Source organism: Vanessa tameamea, chromosome 3 (assembly GCF_037043105.1).
Source record: "Vanessa tameamea isolate UH-Manoa-2023 chromosome 3, ilVanTame1 primary haplotype, whole genome shotgun sequence".
NCBI classification, from domain to species: Eukaryota; Metazoa; Arthropoda; class Insecta; order Lepidoptera; family Nymphalidae; genus Vanessa; species Vanessa tameamea.
The window spans coordinates 8,113,532-8,128,540 of NC_087311.1; the positions used below are offsets into that span (position 1 = coordinate 8,113,532).

The 15,009-nt window shown below is 32.2% G+C and overlaps 1 protein-coding gene across 6 annotated transcripts in view; it reads right to left on the reverse strand.

The window, feature by feature from the left end:
• Nucleotides 1–15,009, reverse strand: part of Rdga (retinal degeneration A) — a 110,809-nt gene that overhangs the window by 36,142 nt on the left and 59,658 nt on the right. For 5 of the 6 annotated variants that reach the window (XM_026635280.2, XM_026635281.2, XM_026635282.2 and 2 more), the window contains one exon: nucleotides 7,803–7,947. In XM_026635280.2, the coding sequence (XP_026491065.2) occupies nucleotides 7,803–7,947 (145 nt within the window). The remainder of the gene's footprint in view (nucleotides 1–7,802; nucleotides 7,948–15,009) is intronic. The other variant, XM_064219088.1, reaches the window with a different exon arrangement.

A 15,009-nucleotide genomic window follows, 5' to 3' on the forward strand; every position in this document is an offset into this window, starting at 1 on the left:
CCTAATGATAGATTAACGTTATTATTAACTTCGTCCTATGTAAGTGTAATAGACTTAAGTCCTTGGAAATAAAATCTTAAATTAAACATCGAACATCTACTACAAGATTCTAATTATTGCCCACCATATCATGCTTAGCTTGAACTACATCCACCCTCATCTGGAATCGAATTCGTCTTAATTTTTGTATTCAATAACAATGAGTCCCTTTTTATGATTATTATATATCACAATGTTTAATATTTCAATAAGATAATGAAATATTAAAGTTTTCCAACAGTTGTTGTAGTAGGCGTCAATGTATTGATACATTTACTACAAAGTGATTAATTATATTTAAGTTTATTAATTATATTAAAGTTCTTTGTTTAGTATGTTTTGAACATCAGTATAATTAAATAAATAACTATGATATAATTAAAAATGTTAGGAAAGTGAATATGTCTTTCCTTTCCTATAATTGAAACAAAAAAAATAACTCACAATTTTCCTCGTCGCCACTTGTAATGTTCACATGTAAAGTCGATCTACCAATTAAATTAAATAAATATTATATTTAAATATCAGCTCGCTGTGCACACACACCGTCTTCACCGCGCGGCCATTTTTATATATCCTCTTTTCCCGCGCTTTTGCGATGTGTGTCACTCGAGATGACAGATGCATAAAATACACAGATAATATATATTTATATAAAATATAAATCTAATGCTAATGAATATGTTACTATAGATCTATGTACACTACAATACGTACATGACAAACTATGAAGGGATTTCAACTGTTACTCCGGAATATTGTACCTTATCATAGAAAAAAGAATATCAAAATCGGTTGAATAGTTTTTGAGTTCTATTACAAAAACAACAAATCTTTTCTTTATAATATTAGTGGAGTGAGTGGAGTTTGTCCTTCACAAACATTATATAATGAAGTTATGGAAGTTAGTTAGGCAAATGAGCTACCTGGTGGTAAGTAGTCATCATAAACATTGGCATTATATGAAACTTTAATCATACTTTGCATTTTCAATACACCAACTATCATTACCTAGTAATTAAAATGTCATGTCATGTCTTTCTGCCTTTAGTAAGACTATCGGTCGTTTATTTTTGTAACGAAGTATGTTTACGCGGCTTACAGTAGAGAGCATTGGCAGGAATGATCACGTATGGAAAAAGCGCTGTTTCCTCTCCATGCTAACCTTTCCCTCTCTTTCTCTTTCATTCTCTCTTTATATATACGGTTTATATAACAAACAACAATCAACAACAATTGTGTCATTGTCGTTTAATTTTTCTCAAATTTTGTATATTTATTTTTTGTTTCGATTATTTAATATAGGTATACTTTATAGCAAAAGCAACTTCGTTCCAACCGAGTATCCCACAAAACCTCTCGTTACTGTCATTGATAAATGTAAATTAATTGCAGTCATCAGCTAAAATACTGTTGATTAGGCAACATCAACGGGGACATTTAACAATAACTAACAATCAAATATGTAATTATAATAATAGTATTTATTAATTAAGATACAATACTTTACTAAAATATATATTATTTAAAAACAAATACTTACATTAATTATAAGAAAATTGCATCTATGTATTAGTTTATTTTAAAAAAACATGAGTGACCGACAAAATGTTTTGGTTGGATCAAAAGGCGGACTTAGTGCCCGAAGGCATTTTCTACTCCGTCCACTAAGACAGCACTATAGCAAAGAAACAATACAAAAATAAATTACACACAGAAAAATAATATAAGTAAGTATAATGGATGAATGTTTTGTATGAAAAGATCTGAAAATAATAGGGTTCATAAAGAAAAAAATAAAAGCATTTTAAAAATACTTCAATTTTCTTAGTAAGACAAATATTCGTCTCGCACGCGATGTATAAAGCTGGGTATGGCGACAGTCTTACTAATGTCTAAAGGGAGATTTTTATAACGACGATGAGTGGCGTAGAGACAAATAGAAAACCAAAATTATCAGTAGGATCTAAAAGAAGTAACGGTGTGGAACGCAGGAGCCCACGATCGTGATTGTCATACAAGAATTCGTTGTTTATCTTTACATAGGTAGGATGTGGGTCTCAAAGTGGCTAATTTACATTATAAGGTTAAATAAAATCAATTTTTAGAAGGTTTAAACAAATCATACAGAATTATTTATAAGACCGTTTAGTTTATATAGAAGAGTCCTAATGATTTCAGGATAACATAGATGTATGTTTTATATATATTATTCTGATGTGCGATAATTGGAAATCAATAAAATATGGATCTCAATAGGGACAAAGACTTAAAAACTGTTGACAAGATTACGAGTAGGTTAGTTACAATTGGTCTCTGTTACAAGCCATTTCTGGTTCAATGCATTAATATGCAAGCCGAGATTTTCTATCGGAGAATTAGCAGATCGAGTAGGTTAGATCAATTAGCAACCCGGTGAGATCTAACAATTACAATTTACTGACACTTAAGTGGATTGTATTGGACGGAGTGGCTTGTCCCGGCTTGTTTTTGAAAAATTTGTTCGAATTCGAATGTCATGGTTTGGATTTCTATCCATCCTCGAAGGTATGAAATTAAATTCAGGAAATATTCTTCTCTGATTTATTCCAGACTGAGGAGGTTCGATCGCTCCGACGGCTCGAACAAGCCTCCCGATACCGGCTTTTTTTTTTGTATCTTGTTTGAAGTAGTGCTGTTGGCCCTACTGGCCATTACAGCGTCACCGGGCGTTCGGGCGAGTGCTAGACTCAGCCCTAAAGTTAAGCGCTGAACTCGAGGTTGACGTTCGTTCTGAGGGTGTCTCCTATGAGGTCGCACCTCGGCTCAGAACGTAGTTGGTGGGGTGTGAATTTAAGCACTGATAGAATTTACTGACGTCACGGCCGCCTCCGTGACGCTGTGAGTGTGAGTTGTGTAGTGTGGTGGTTTTCCCTACGAATGGCGCGTTTGCGATAGTGAAGCTATCTTCTTCGTCGTTCAGGACGTGCATAGGTCGCCTGAGTCTATTAGGTAGATTACCTCTGCGGGAGGTGTATTGACAGGCTTGTGCTATCAACGGATTACTATGTTACTTGGCTCTTTCAAAATACGCAGTGGAAATTATTTTGAGGTGTTTCGCGATCGAATCGATGTCGAAGTCTTTGTGAAAGTCGACGTTACGAATGTACCACGGCGAGTCCGTGGCGTTACGAAGAAATCGATTTTGAGAATGGTCTGTAATTTTTTGATTTGTGACGCTTTGATATGAGCAAAGACAGGGCTCGCATAAGTCATGATAGGACGAATGCAGGCTTTGTATAGTGTTGTCTTATTTCTAAGGGACATTTTACTCTGCCCACATAGTATCATATACAGTCTTCCTAGTACGAACGCTACTTTGTTTCGGACTCTGGTTATATGTGAGTTGAAGTTTAATTTCCTATCTAGAATGACTTAGGTATTTGGCTTCCTATTTCCACGGTATCGGTTGGTTGAATAATTTAATGTCTCCCGGTTTGCCCTGATTCCACTTGATGTAGATGGGGTTTCTGGTGAAGTGTACTGCTACGCTTTTGTCGGGGTTTACCTTGATTCTCCATTTCCTAAACCAATCGCCTAGTTCGTTGGCTGCGGATTGGAGTCGTGTGGTGATGACTATGGTTGAGGTCGAGGTAGTATATAGTGCGGTATCGTCCGCGAAGAGAGCTAGGTTAACCTTTTTAGTGACGTTCGGTATGTCGTTGGTGAAAAGGCAGTATAGAATCGGGGATAGCGCGGAGCCCTGAGGGACTCCAGCCCTGATGGGACGAGATGAGGACAGGGTGCCTTCAATTCGTCAAGTAGTCTCTAAAGTCACGAGTGTCCGGCTCTAAAACCGAATTGCTCGTTTATCGTGATTTGTTTGGCCTGTATGATGGCCTTAATTCTGGCTAGTATGATTCTCTCGTACATTTTTCCGAAAGTGCTCAATAAGCTGATGGGACGATAGCTCGTGGGCTGATTCCTAGGTTTCCCTGGTTTTGGGATTCCTATAACTATGGCTTCTTTCCATTGGTCGGGAAAGGAGCAACCTGCCAGAAGGGCATTGAATACTAGCACTAGCAGTGCGATGAGTTGTTGCGGGAAGCGCTTGACCGCTTTGTTGGTTATCCGGTCCGCACCGGGAGATTTTTTAATCTGTAGAGCTTTGACGATCGATTCGATTTCATCGGCTGACGTCGGAGTCAGTGGTTCGTCCGCTGGTGGCATAGAGCTAATGCGATTTACGGCCCCGTCCACCTTTAGGAGGTGGTCGGGGTCTACCGGATGGTTGCTCGGGGAGCATTGTATTTCTAGTGCGTCGGCCAAGCACTCGGCCTTATCCAAGTCATCTATTGCGGGTGGGAGATTTGATCGTAACAATGGAGGCATGGTCGTGGGCAATGAGCCTTTGAGAGATCTCAGCATCGACCAAAACGCAGTGTGTGATGGCGTGATTTCCCCAAGGTAATCGCCGTCCCTATAGTTACGGAATTCCTCGAAACGGGCTTTGACGTCCCTCTGAAGGGCCCAGAGTTTCCTCCGGTTTTCTTTAGACGGAAAAGCGTCGTGCACTCACGTGACTGCATTTTTTCGCGTGATAAGGTCTTTGAGGTCTTCAGGGAGTTCATAACGCTCGTTAGGGCGTATTTGAATTTCCCTGGAGCACTCATCTATCGTGTCGCGTACGTGAGTCGTGAGGTTAATCGCGGCAGCTTTCGCACGGCTTTTACGGAGTCAATACTGTCTGGGATGTTTTTTAGAAATGGTGGGGACTAACCATTATTATTTCAGCAATATCTTTAAGCAATGCAAGAATAAAAAGCAATTCTTATTAAAGTGCAAATAGCACAGAAAATATGAAGTTTTATTAAATTAGAAATTCCTTATATTTTATTCACATGAGCGTGCCGGTGTACAAATGTAGGCCACATTTTCATATAGGAGACTTCATTACATCCCCGTCTTGATACTGGCTTTTTTTGTATCTGGATTGAGTATTGCTGTTGGCCCTACTGGCCTTTACAGCATCACCGAACGTTGGGGCGAGTGTTAAGACTCTGCCTTAAGGTGAACCCTTTTGGGCTCGAGAGTGACGTTCGTCCTGAGGGTGTCTCCTATGAGATCGCACCTCGGCTTAGAACGTAGTCGGTGGGGCGATACTGGCGGCGGTGTTCGGCCTTTTATAACAAAAATGTGTGGGGGCACTATTCACTTAATATGATACCTATTTATGGGCGGAAAATATTTCAAACTAATTTAACATCTCAAAATTCACTAAATATTGTATGTATAATATGAAAACAACAATTATTAAAATAATTTATATCTTTAATAATAATTCAATTTTTAGCCTGCCTGTAGACCAATTTCCATATTTATAATATCAAAAATGAACCTCCATGCAAATCTTTATCCGCAATTTTATCCTCCTCATTGATGAATTTGCGTAAATATTCAATCCCGTGTCTTCTACTCAAAAATGAAACCTAACTCCGATTGCCATCATCAAATCAAACTTTCATCCTCAAGATTATTTTACCATGTGATATAGTTATAAAAACGATTTAAAAACATAATTTGATCATTAGCAGAAGTCTTAATATCGAGTTCCATACGAACTTCTGTTATTGAACTGATTACCAGAAACTTAAATACCAATTCAAAATCATCAGATATAACGAATTTCCATACAAACTTTCATCGCCTGTTTAACCCTCTTAAGAGATTAATTAAAAAAACCCTGCCAAGTGCTTACTATATGGAAAGTCCATAATTAATTCCTATACAAAATTTCATCCTTTTACCCACCGCTTTTGTCTGTGAGTTTTGTGTCAACCAGTCATTTTTAAATATTATTAAGATAATTTTAAAATAGGTTACTCCAACCTTACTGCTTGCAACTAACCGCAAAGATATGAAGACCATTTTAAAGCTTATAATGATGATAGCGGTAGCTTGCAAATGTAGTATTTTTGGCATAAAGTACAGCCATGTTCAAGGCGGGTGATGTAATGAAGTCTCCTATATGAAAATGTGGCCTACATTTGTACACCGGCATGCTCATGTGAATAAAATATAAGGAATATCTAATTTAATAAAACTTCATATTTTCTGTGCTATTTGCACTTTAATGAGAATTGCTGTTTATTCTTGCATTGCTTAAAGATATTGCTGAAATAATAATGGTTAGTCATGGTGTTTCAAATGTTTATTCATTACGTAAATAGAGCGAACCACCGCAATTAGTAAATGATTGTCGCCGTGTACCCCGAGGCAGTCTTTTGTTGTATCGACAGTGACAGGTCATTGCGGCGTTAATGGTGAAAACGGCTCATTAATCTTACATTCAACTAACGACCGCAAGCACACAATAGATAGTAAACTTGATAATGGTATGATAAATTTATAAATTCTTGGCCTTTTCTTGAAATTCCGTAACCAAGGAAGATATACGAAAAACGCATTTACGCATTTCTAAGGTTACGTTTACAACGAACCTTGTTGTTAAAAGGAAAATTCGTGAAAAATCGTTATCATGACGCCTATCAATTTTCAAAGGAATAAAAACACTGTTATGTATGTAAAAATGTACATTTTTATCTTTCAGAATTTATTCATAAGATATTGTAAAACTAGAAAAGTCAAAGTTGTAGAACGTATATGTTGGATATATAATATTTTAAAATGTTTCATTAGGATAATAGTCAAGGTAACGCAATATACATATTACATATATATCCTTATATTATATTTTTATTTACAATTACAACTAAATATTTTAATAATTTGTAAAATGGTAGAAATGGTTTATTTTTTAATTGATCAAAGTATATTTTTACTAGGCGATGTTATTTTTACAAATGATATGCAATAGCAATGATTGTGGTTTGTGTGGAGCCCCACGATAAAGTCATTCGTCTGCACAGAACATCAACTTCTTTAATTAATCCGACACTACCTGTCTACAGGTCACTTTAAAATTAAAAAAATAAAACATGCTATAGAAAATTTAAATAAACGTAGCATAATGGAATAAGGTCCAAATCCAGCCTTAGACCAGTAGTGAAAATTTTACTTACTGATTTATTTTATTTTAATATATTCTAAGGTTTTTTATCGCAATGTTATATATGTAGACATAAAACAATGACAAATATTTGAACACAATCAGTACAGCGGAAAGGGATTCTCCAGACGGGCTAAGTGCTAAGTACATACATCTTCACGTCCTACGCCTTTATTTATGTGTTCTTTAACAGCTCTGAAAGTATCTGTACTGCTTTATAACACTTAAGCGGCATTTTTTTTTTGCATACACAATACTTAAGAATAGAATATTTCAAATGTATTTGAATTCCTAATAAGTCTATATACAATGTATAATATTACAACGATTTTTTTAGACATATTTGAAATCTATCCATTCTCCACGCAAATATTTAGTATGATTGTAGTTTATGTCGGTGTACGTTCGTCGAAATATACCGGACTGAATGTATTTCTGTTTATATCGTAAAATAATTAAGTTAAATGAAGTAGTACCCTACACATGTAAATTCAGTGATGTTTGCGTCTTAACTACTGGGCCATCTCAGCCTAAAATATATAAATGTATTTGTTACCGTGAGCATTTTCCCTTAGTAAATATGTAAATATTTTATATGGGATTCAATTCGAATATAATGAACACATTCTAATTACAATTATAATAAAAGTACAATAAAAATATACAGAACGTTTTGGTTTTCATTGTGTGTATATAATCGTGGATGGCATTGTACCTGACATTCAGTTTCTCCGACATAGCAGCAATCTCCGGAAACGGAGGTAGGTGACCAGAGATGCTCGCCGCTGATGGCCGTGTCGCTCCAGTCGGGCGTTGAGCGTAATACACGCGCTCCGCCGCCAGCGCTCTCGCTTGTGCGTCTGTTGCCAAATAAAGTTTATTAATAAGATGACAAAAAAGTGTATATATAAAAAAATGCAAAGGCCTTAAGACTTACTAATACATATAAAGTACTTTTATTTACTCTACAACTATTATTTCTAACTGTAAATATGTGTATGCACCGTGAGGATGCCATAATTGCCTGAAGTCAAATAAAAATTATAATTGATTAATCATATACCAGAAAACTAAAAATATTTTCTTCAGTTTCATTGTTTAAAAATAATAAACTTTATTTAAATTACAGTAAAGAATAAACAAATTTTATAAACTAATACTAATAATACTAAAATCATTGATAAAAATGCGACAGATAAACGATATTCTCCCTGCAAATGTCAAAGTTTTACACCAAAGAGCATAAACACTTACAATAGGATGTTTTTGCGGCCTATCTGTATACTCTTTGCAACAAACTTGTTTCATATATATATATATGTTTTTTTTTTTAATCACACAACGTTTATTTTTAAAAATGATAAGTACAAAACATTTTTTAAGATTCCTTAACATAACATAATAGTATTTATATTCATATTCATTCTTGTATTATTAATTAATTATAGTATCTTATTTGACAACTCTCTATCAGCTTTGTATATCGAAATAGTTTTAAAAACATTAAAATAAATAAACATATTTTAAATGTGTCGATATGTTTCCTGAATTTAATCAACACTAGCACATGCAATCTATTGAATGATTACATAGAATCGATTACGTTTTTAGTGTTAATAAAAAAAAAAAATCAATTTTTTATTTTATTATACTCGGATACAAATGCAGGGAATTTTATTTAGTCGTTTAGTTTTCATTCACCTTTTATTTCTACTGTTTGCATAAACACATTATTATTATTTTAAACTACCACACAGAAGAATTAAACAATATAGTTAATCATAAAAGTTGCTAATTTATAATTATGTAGAGTAACGACGCTAAAATGTCTGTAAAATAACTGTGCGTGTTATACGCGCGAGTCTAGAATAATGTTTTATAATGACTGAATATCGTATTTTATTACTTCGGTTATTGTAGAGATATAATTTAAACTAATTGGAAGCGATTAGACAAAATCGATTTACGAAAATATAATAAATATAATTCGTAATGCAAATCGAACTTCCCTAAGGAATACAAAACTTCAGAAAAAACAAATATAAATCAACTACTATTTTAATACCTATTCACTGCGAGGTTCTATCAGATACGCACAGACGTGGATAATATATCTATTTCAATTGTAATTCATATTGTTTTGTAAATGCACTCGGTAGATATTTTTGTATTAAAAGTGAAGTTTTCGATCTAGATGCGATCTATTCTTGTCCGCCAAAAATGATGAGAATGCGAGCTCACCCCAAAACGAAAAGAGTAGCGATCCTGAACCTAGTTCATCTCTCTTCAGAAGCAGAAGACGGTAAAGAAAGACGCCTATTATTTAAGATTTATACAAAATTGAGAAAATCTAGATTTTCCACCATTCAAATTATTTTTTTAAAATAATTTATCTAGTCATTTACATATTAATAGTTAATTAAAATAAATTTCATTCAAATTTCTTAATTCATTTTTTCTAGTAACGGAGTATACTCATAATGCTAAGTCTAACTTTATATCTTCAATTGTGATTCTCACACTGTCACGTTTTAACTATTTTAAGTGCATTTTACAATGTCTGTAAAAATCTCTCATAGCAAATATTATTTTTGTAGAAGTTATTTATGTATTTTGGTTTGCTAAAGACAATACATAAGTATTCCTAAAAGAAAATACAATTTAGAATTAAAACATGTAGAGTACTTTTTTGTATAAAAAATAAAATAGAAACAAATACATTTAAATGAATAAGATTTTGTGTTCACCGAAACATTGTAAGATTGTGCATAAATTAAGTTCAGCTTTTGTAAATATAAAATACTTGAGTGAACATCTGGTGCCGAACATAAACAACAGAAAATATTACAAGTATGAACTTCCTTTTATGAAATAACAACAAAAATTTTGTAACCGTCGCATGCATAGAAAACTGTCATATGGCTCAATGCATTTATTTTATTTGCAAAAAGTGCAGTTTCGAAAAGTAAAGATTTTCTTTTTTAAGTTAATTTTGGGAACTTAGACGAGCATATGGTCTATGATGGTAAGTGGTCAACTTTGCTCACATGATAATGGCACTGTGAGAAGTATAAATATTTTTTTGATGTGTAACAAAATTATATTAAATTAAATAAAGGTAGTAAAGAATGTTCGAAACTTGCAAATTCATGTAATCTTTTTTCAAATCAATAATGTCGACCACTGGGCGAACACTATTATCCTGAAATCAACATCGTTAACTCGTTATGCACAATATCTTTATTTATTTATTCTTAGATTCACCAACAGAAATGACAATAGACATTTAACATAAACGATAATTGTATTTATTTTTGTATTCAATTACAACATGCATTCAAATCCCCTAATTGATGTTAAATATATAATTTTTTAATTTAATAAAATGCATTATATTGTGACATTCATCGTTGCAATATATTTATTATAGAAATGTAATTATATCATAATTAATAAATCGGCATAAATACGAATCATGGAATTTCATGGAAGCTGCTACAAGTATATATTCAACATGAATCTTACTTCAGCTTGACTTAATGACCTTGTATTAATAGTCAATTTATTAAGGTACTATTAAGTAAGGAACTTTATAATACTCTCTTCACCAAGTTCTTAATGGTAGCTTAGCGTTGGAATCCTTTCTAACGATAGCCATGTATTAAGGGGTTAGCTAATGTTCCGTGATATTTACTAAGTAATGCTCTTGACGTTAATGAACATCGCATTTGACCGGTATATAAAGCGCTATCATTGTTGTTTTAAAATAAATATATTTTAAAAAATATCTTCGTTACAAAAATTAACTTAATCTAATTACAAGAAATATCATCTTCGTGTAATTTTTTTTTTCACATCAGTTTTTTATATATTAATTATTCAAGAAGGCTCTTCCAAGTCGCTTGTACTCCGTACACTGATTAAAAATTTCAGAATTTAGGCGCTCTTTTTATTTAAACAAGATCAGGTTCTCTACATATTTGCATAACAGACTTGTCTTGAACAATTAATGAAAATTGTGTGGTTAACACAACGTTTAAACAATGAACTATTTAGAAATTAATAAACATTATCATTACGCACTAATATAATTTATTAATTTGTCAGCAATTTGTATGACATGGTACATTTTTATTTATTTATAGTTGGCATTTAAGTATTAATGAGTAACACTATAAAAACATAAAAAGTTATTACAGCGAAACGCTGAGTATTACCTAGTATTGTATTATACACTTGGATGTTAAATTGGGATTACATATGCTTGTTGCATACAATTTGCCACGCTGGTTGACGTTTATGGTTGATACACGCTCCTTGTTTATAGCCTGAAGTCTATCTTATAACATTAAGTATCTTATAACCTTGCTCAATAAGCGGATTGTATAGCGCAAAGTAAATTATTCATATCGTATTGTTAATCCCTGAGATTAGCACGCTCATTATTTGTATTACAAAATCTCCAACTTTTTATCATTAACTACCAGTGCTTCGACCGGTGTTTCGACCGCTTTTTTTAATAATTATGTGTCTGTTTCATATTTTTTTATTAAATTTATTCATTCATATTAATGTATTTAACAAATATATAAGAATCTGTGTTAGAGTGATAGATCTTATCGTAAAAATCTATAAACAACCTTCTACAATAAACAAGCTAGTTTTCGCAATTCTACAAAGAAGACAACATACACATATGAACTGTAAAACTTGATGACTGAATTTTTGTACAAACTACAAAATAATACTTATTTGTTAGATTAAAATAATATCACATATTGACATATTATATTATTCCTAATAATTAATAAGGAATATCTGTCATCATTATGTATTTTAAAATGATTTATTGTTTTAGTCAAATAGTAGTAGTATTAAGTCCGTTATTTCCTCAAGTATTTAAATTGAAGTCAAAGCTTTTCACCGTATCTGATACTATAACAATTATCTTAATTATACTCCTTTAAAGTCGAATCAGCTACCTTGGAAAATATAGGTAATTATTGTGATATCGATCCTTGTTTATTTAAATGAGTGTAGGATGGGTACAGGCAGTTTTCTGCGTCAAAATATTTTTAAATGAAACATTACAATATTTTACATTCGTGACATATTAGTAATATTTACACTATTAAGTTTGGTTATCTATGTGAACGCGATAGCTCAGGACCTTCCAGCCTGATATTAAATAAAATCTTTACGCGCTACATAGTCGCTTAACGTCACGCTACGAAGGGGTGGATTTAGGGATGGGGATCCTGGGCTATTGCCCCGGGGCTTCCACAAGAGAGGGCCACAATGAATTTGTAAATTTAAAAAAAAACATTGCAATGGTTTTATTCCTAACACAAGTACTAGTCCTTACTAGTAACTTACTGGGTTTTGGTTCCTAATATGTTATAGATAAGGTATTGTATGTAGCTGAATAAACATTTTTATTTTTTCATTTATTTTATTTTTTAATTGACGAGTTAAAGTCGATTATAAAGTATATATATATATATATGTATATAGTAGAATACAAGCTTAGTTCAAGTAATATTAATTTAATTTTCTCTGCAACAAATTATCGAAATCAGTTAGGAGATTTAATTGCCAGGGCCAAAATCAGGGCTTCCAGACCTCTGAATCTGACGCTATGAGTAACAATTGAAATTGAAACGCTGTTGAAATAGCGCGGACCAGTTTTTCTTAGATAAAAGTAAATAAACATATAAAGTATCTTATATTGTGTACTACGGTGTACATTGTAAACGTGATTACTACCAGTGTTTCTTCCAGCATGCGATTCTTAAGACACCAAGCGGAGCTTTAAAGACTATAACCTTAACCTATAGGTACTTACGATATCCTCCAGACCGATTTAGACCACGTCGATCATTCTAAGAGACTATGAGACTAACAAACTGTGGCATATATAAGTATATATTCCGTCACTATCATGATTAAATGGAGCGAAAGCTTTTCAAATCGTGGGAATGTATAATCTGCTAAATTATGAGTTGTTAATGAAAATTGCTTAACAAAGAGCCAATTTTTCATAGCCCGAGCCCATGATTGAATACAGGAATTTGGAATCTACAGCTTTATAAGCCACTCAGTCTATGAAACAGTTACACCTAGAAGTGTAATAGAACATAACCTAACATTTAACATTATTTTAATGTTCATACATTTAAAAAACTTAAATATGCTTTTAAAAAAGCTTAATAATTCCCTTTTTACCGTTTTATATATATTTTTAAATTATCTGTTATATATTTTTCGATACAAAATATTATTTTTCATATAACATTGTTGCCAGTAAGTAAGCTAAGTATTAAATGATCGTTATATCTTGCACGCAGCGAATATGAAGTTGTTTCTAGTTATCATGCTTTACAACAATTCATTGTCTTTGAACTTATAATACCTTTGGTGTTCAAAATTCCAAGCCACGTTTATAGTCTGGGTCTCATATTAGAATCCTGGAGTAGTTTTGCAATTTATATTTGCATAGTAATGCTTTCATTTTGTGGCAGGTTTCATTTAGTGTCAAACTTATAATATTTAATATCCTCTGTGTATTTAAATTTCTAATTAACTAAGATACAAAGTTAATTATTTGTAATTCACGAACATAAATTGTTTTAATATTTGGTACTATTAATATATTTCTTATCCATAACATAATATAAATGTCGTTATTAAGTATGTATATACTTCTTTCATTTATTATAGCATAAACAATTGATTAATAAATTTATTTCTAATAATAGTAGGAGCACCGTGGCTTCACACGCATCAAATTCTGTTATCCCAGGAATTTTGGGACAAAGACCACATAATTTCATTTTTATCGATTCAGTAGTACGTAAAGAAGAAGTACCAAACACACTCTTTTGAATTTTTGCATCAACTATATGGAATACCACAATAATAATAATACTATACAACTACCTATCTATATTTTCTTATGAGTAATTTACCTATATCTCTGATACTACTGGACCTATTTTAATGAAACTTACACTATTCCCTAAGTTGAAGTGTACCTAACTTAAATTAAAAAGAATCATCTCGATACGACTTTTAGTTTTCGAGAAATTAATAGACAAACATACATACAAACATACACTTACAAAATAAAGCACACGTGATTGGAAGCTTAAATGGATCATCATACTCAAATATTTTTCAATTCTAACATTGTTACATACATACATACATGCCGACTTGATAATCTTCTTTTTTTGAAGTCGCTTTTAAAATATTCTTAAAAATATATTCTCTTTACCAATGGGAATAAAAACCGACTTCAATATTTTTACCTGAATATACGGTTCAACGTCCAAAACAATGACATTTATTTGCTTGATAAGCTCAAGGAGCTATACTAAACTTTACGCAGATCGAAATACGGCTCATATAACAAATAAGTTACTTCCATGTACATTATTTATTATAATACAAATACATATATATAATCTAATTAATAACTCAAAAAGCGTGGAAGTTGCTGTATTTAGTAAGATGACAAAAGTTGTAAAAACTTGTATTGCTGATATATTTGTTTAGGCGCTATATTTTTTATATTAAGAATGATGAAACCCTATTTGTGTAATTTTCTATTTTATATTTTTACTCCAAAAAGCCATTTAATATAACTCATAATATTAAAAAGTTATAAGTATTATATTAAAACATTATATATTGGCAACATGAAATAATCTCTGAAGATTTTAAAATAACGGAAAATGTAGTCTTTGCGTAGGTACGTTATGAGAGATAGAAACAATTTTATCTTTTTAACCCTTGTCTTTCACATCTGTGACATGCTTAACTTTACCCTTTATTTTTCAAGGGAAAATAAGTGAATTACAAAGTTATATATTGTATTGTCACAAGCGATATATTGTGAAGAAAAAATAATATATTTTAAT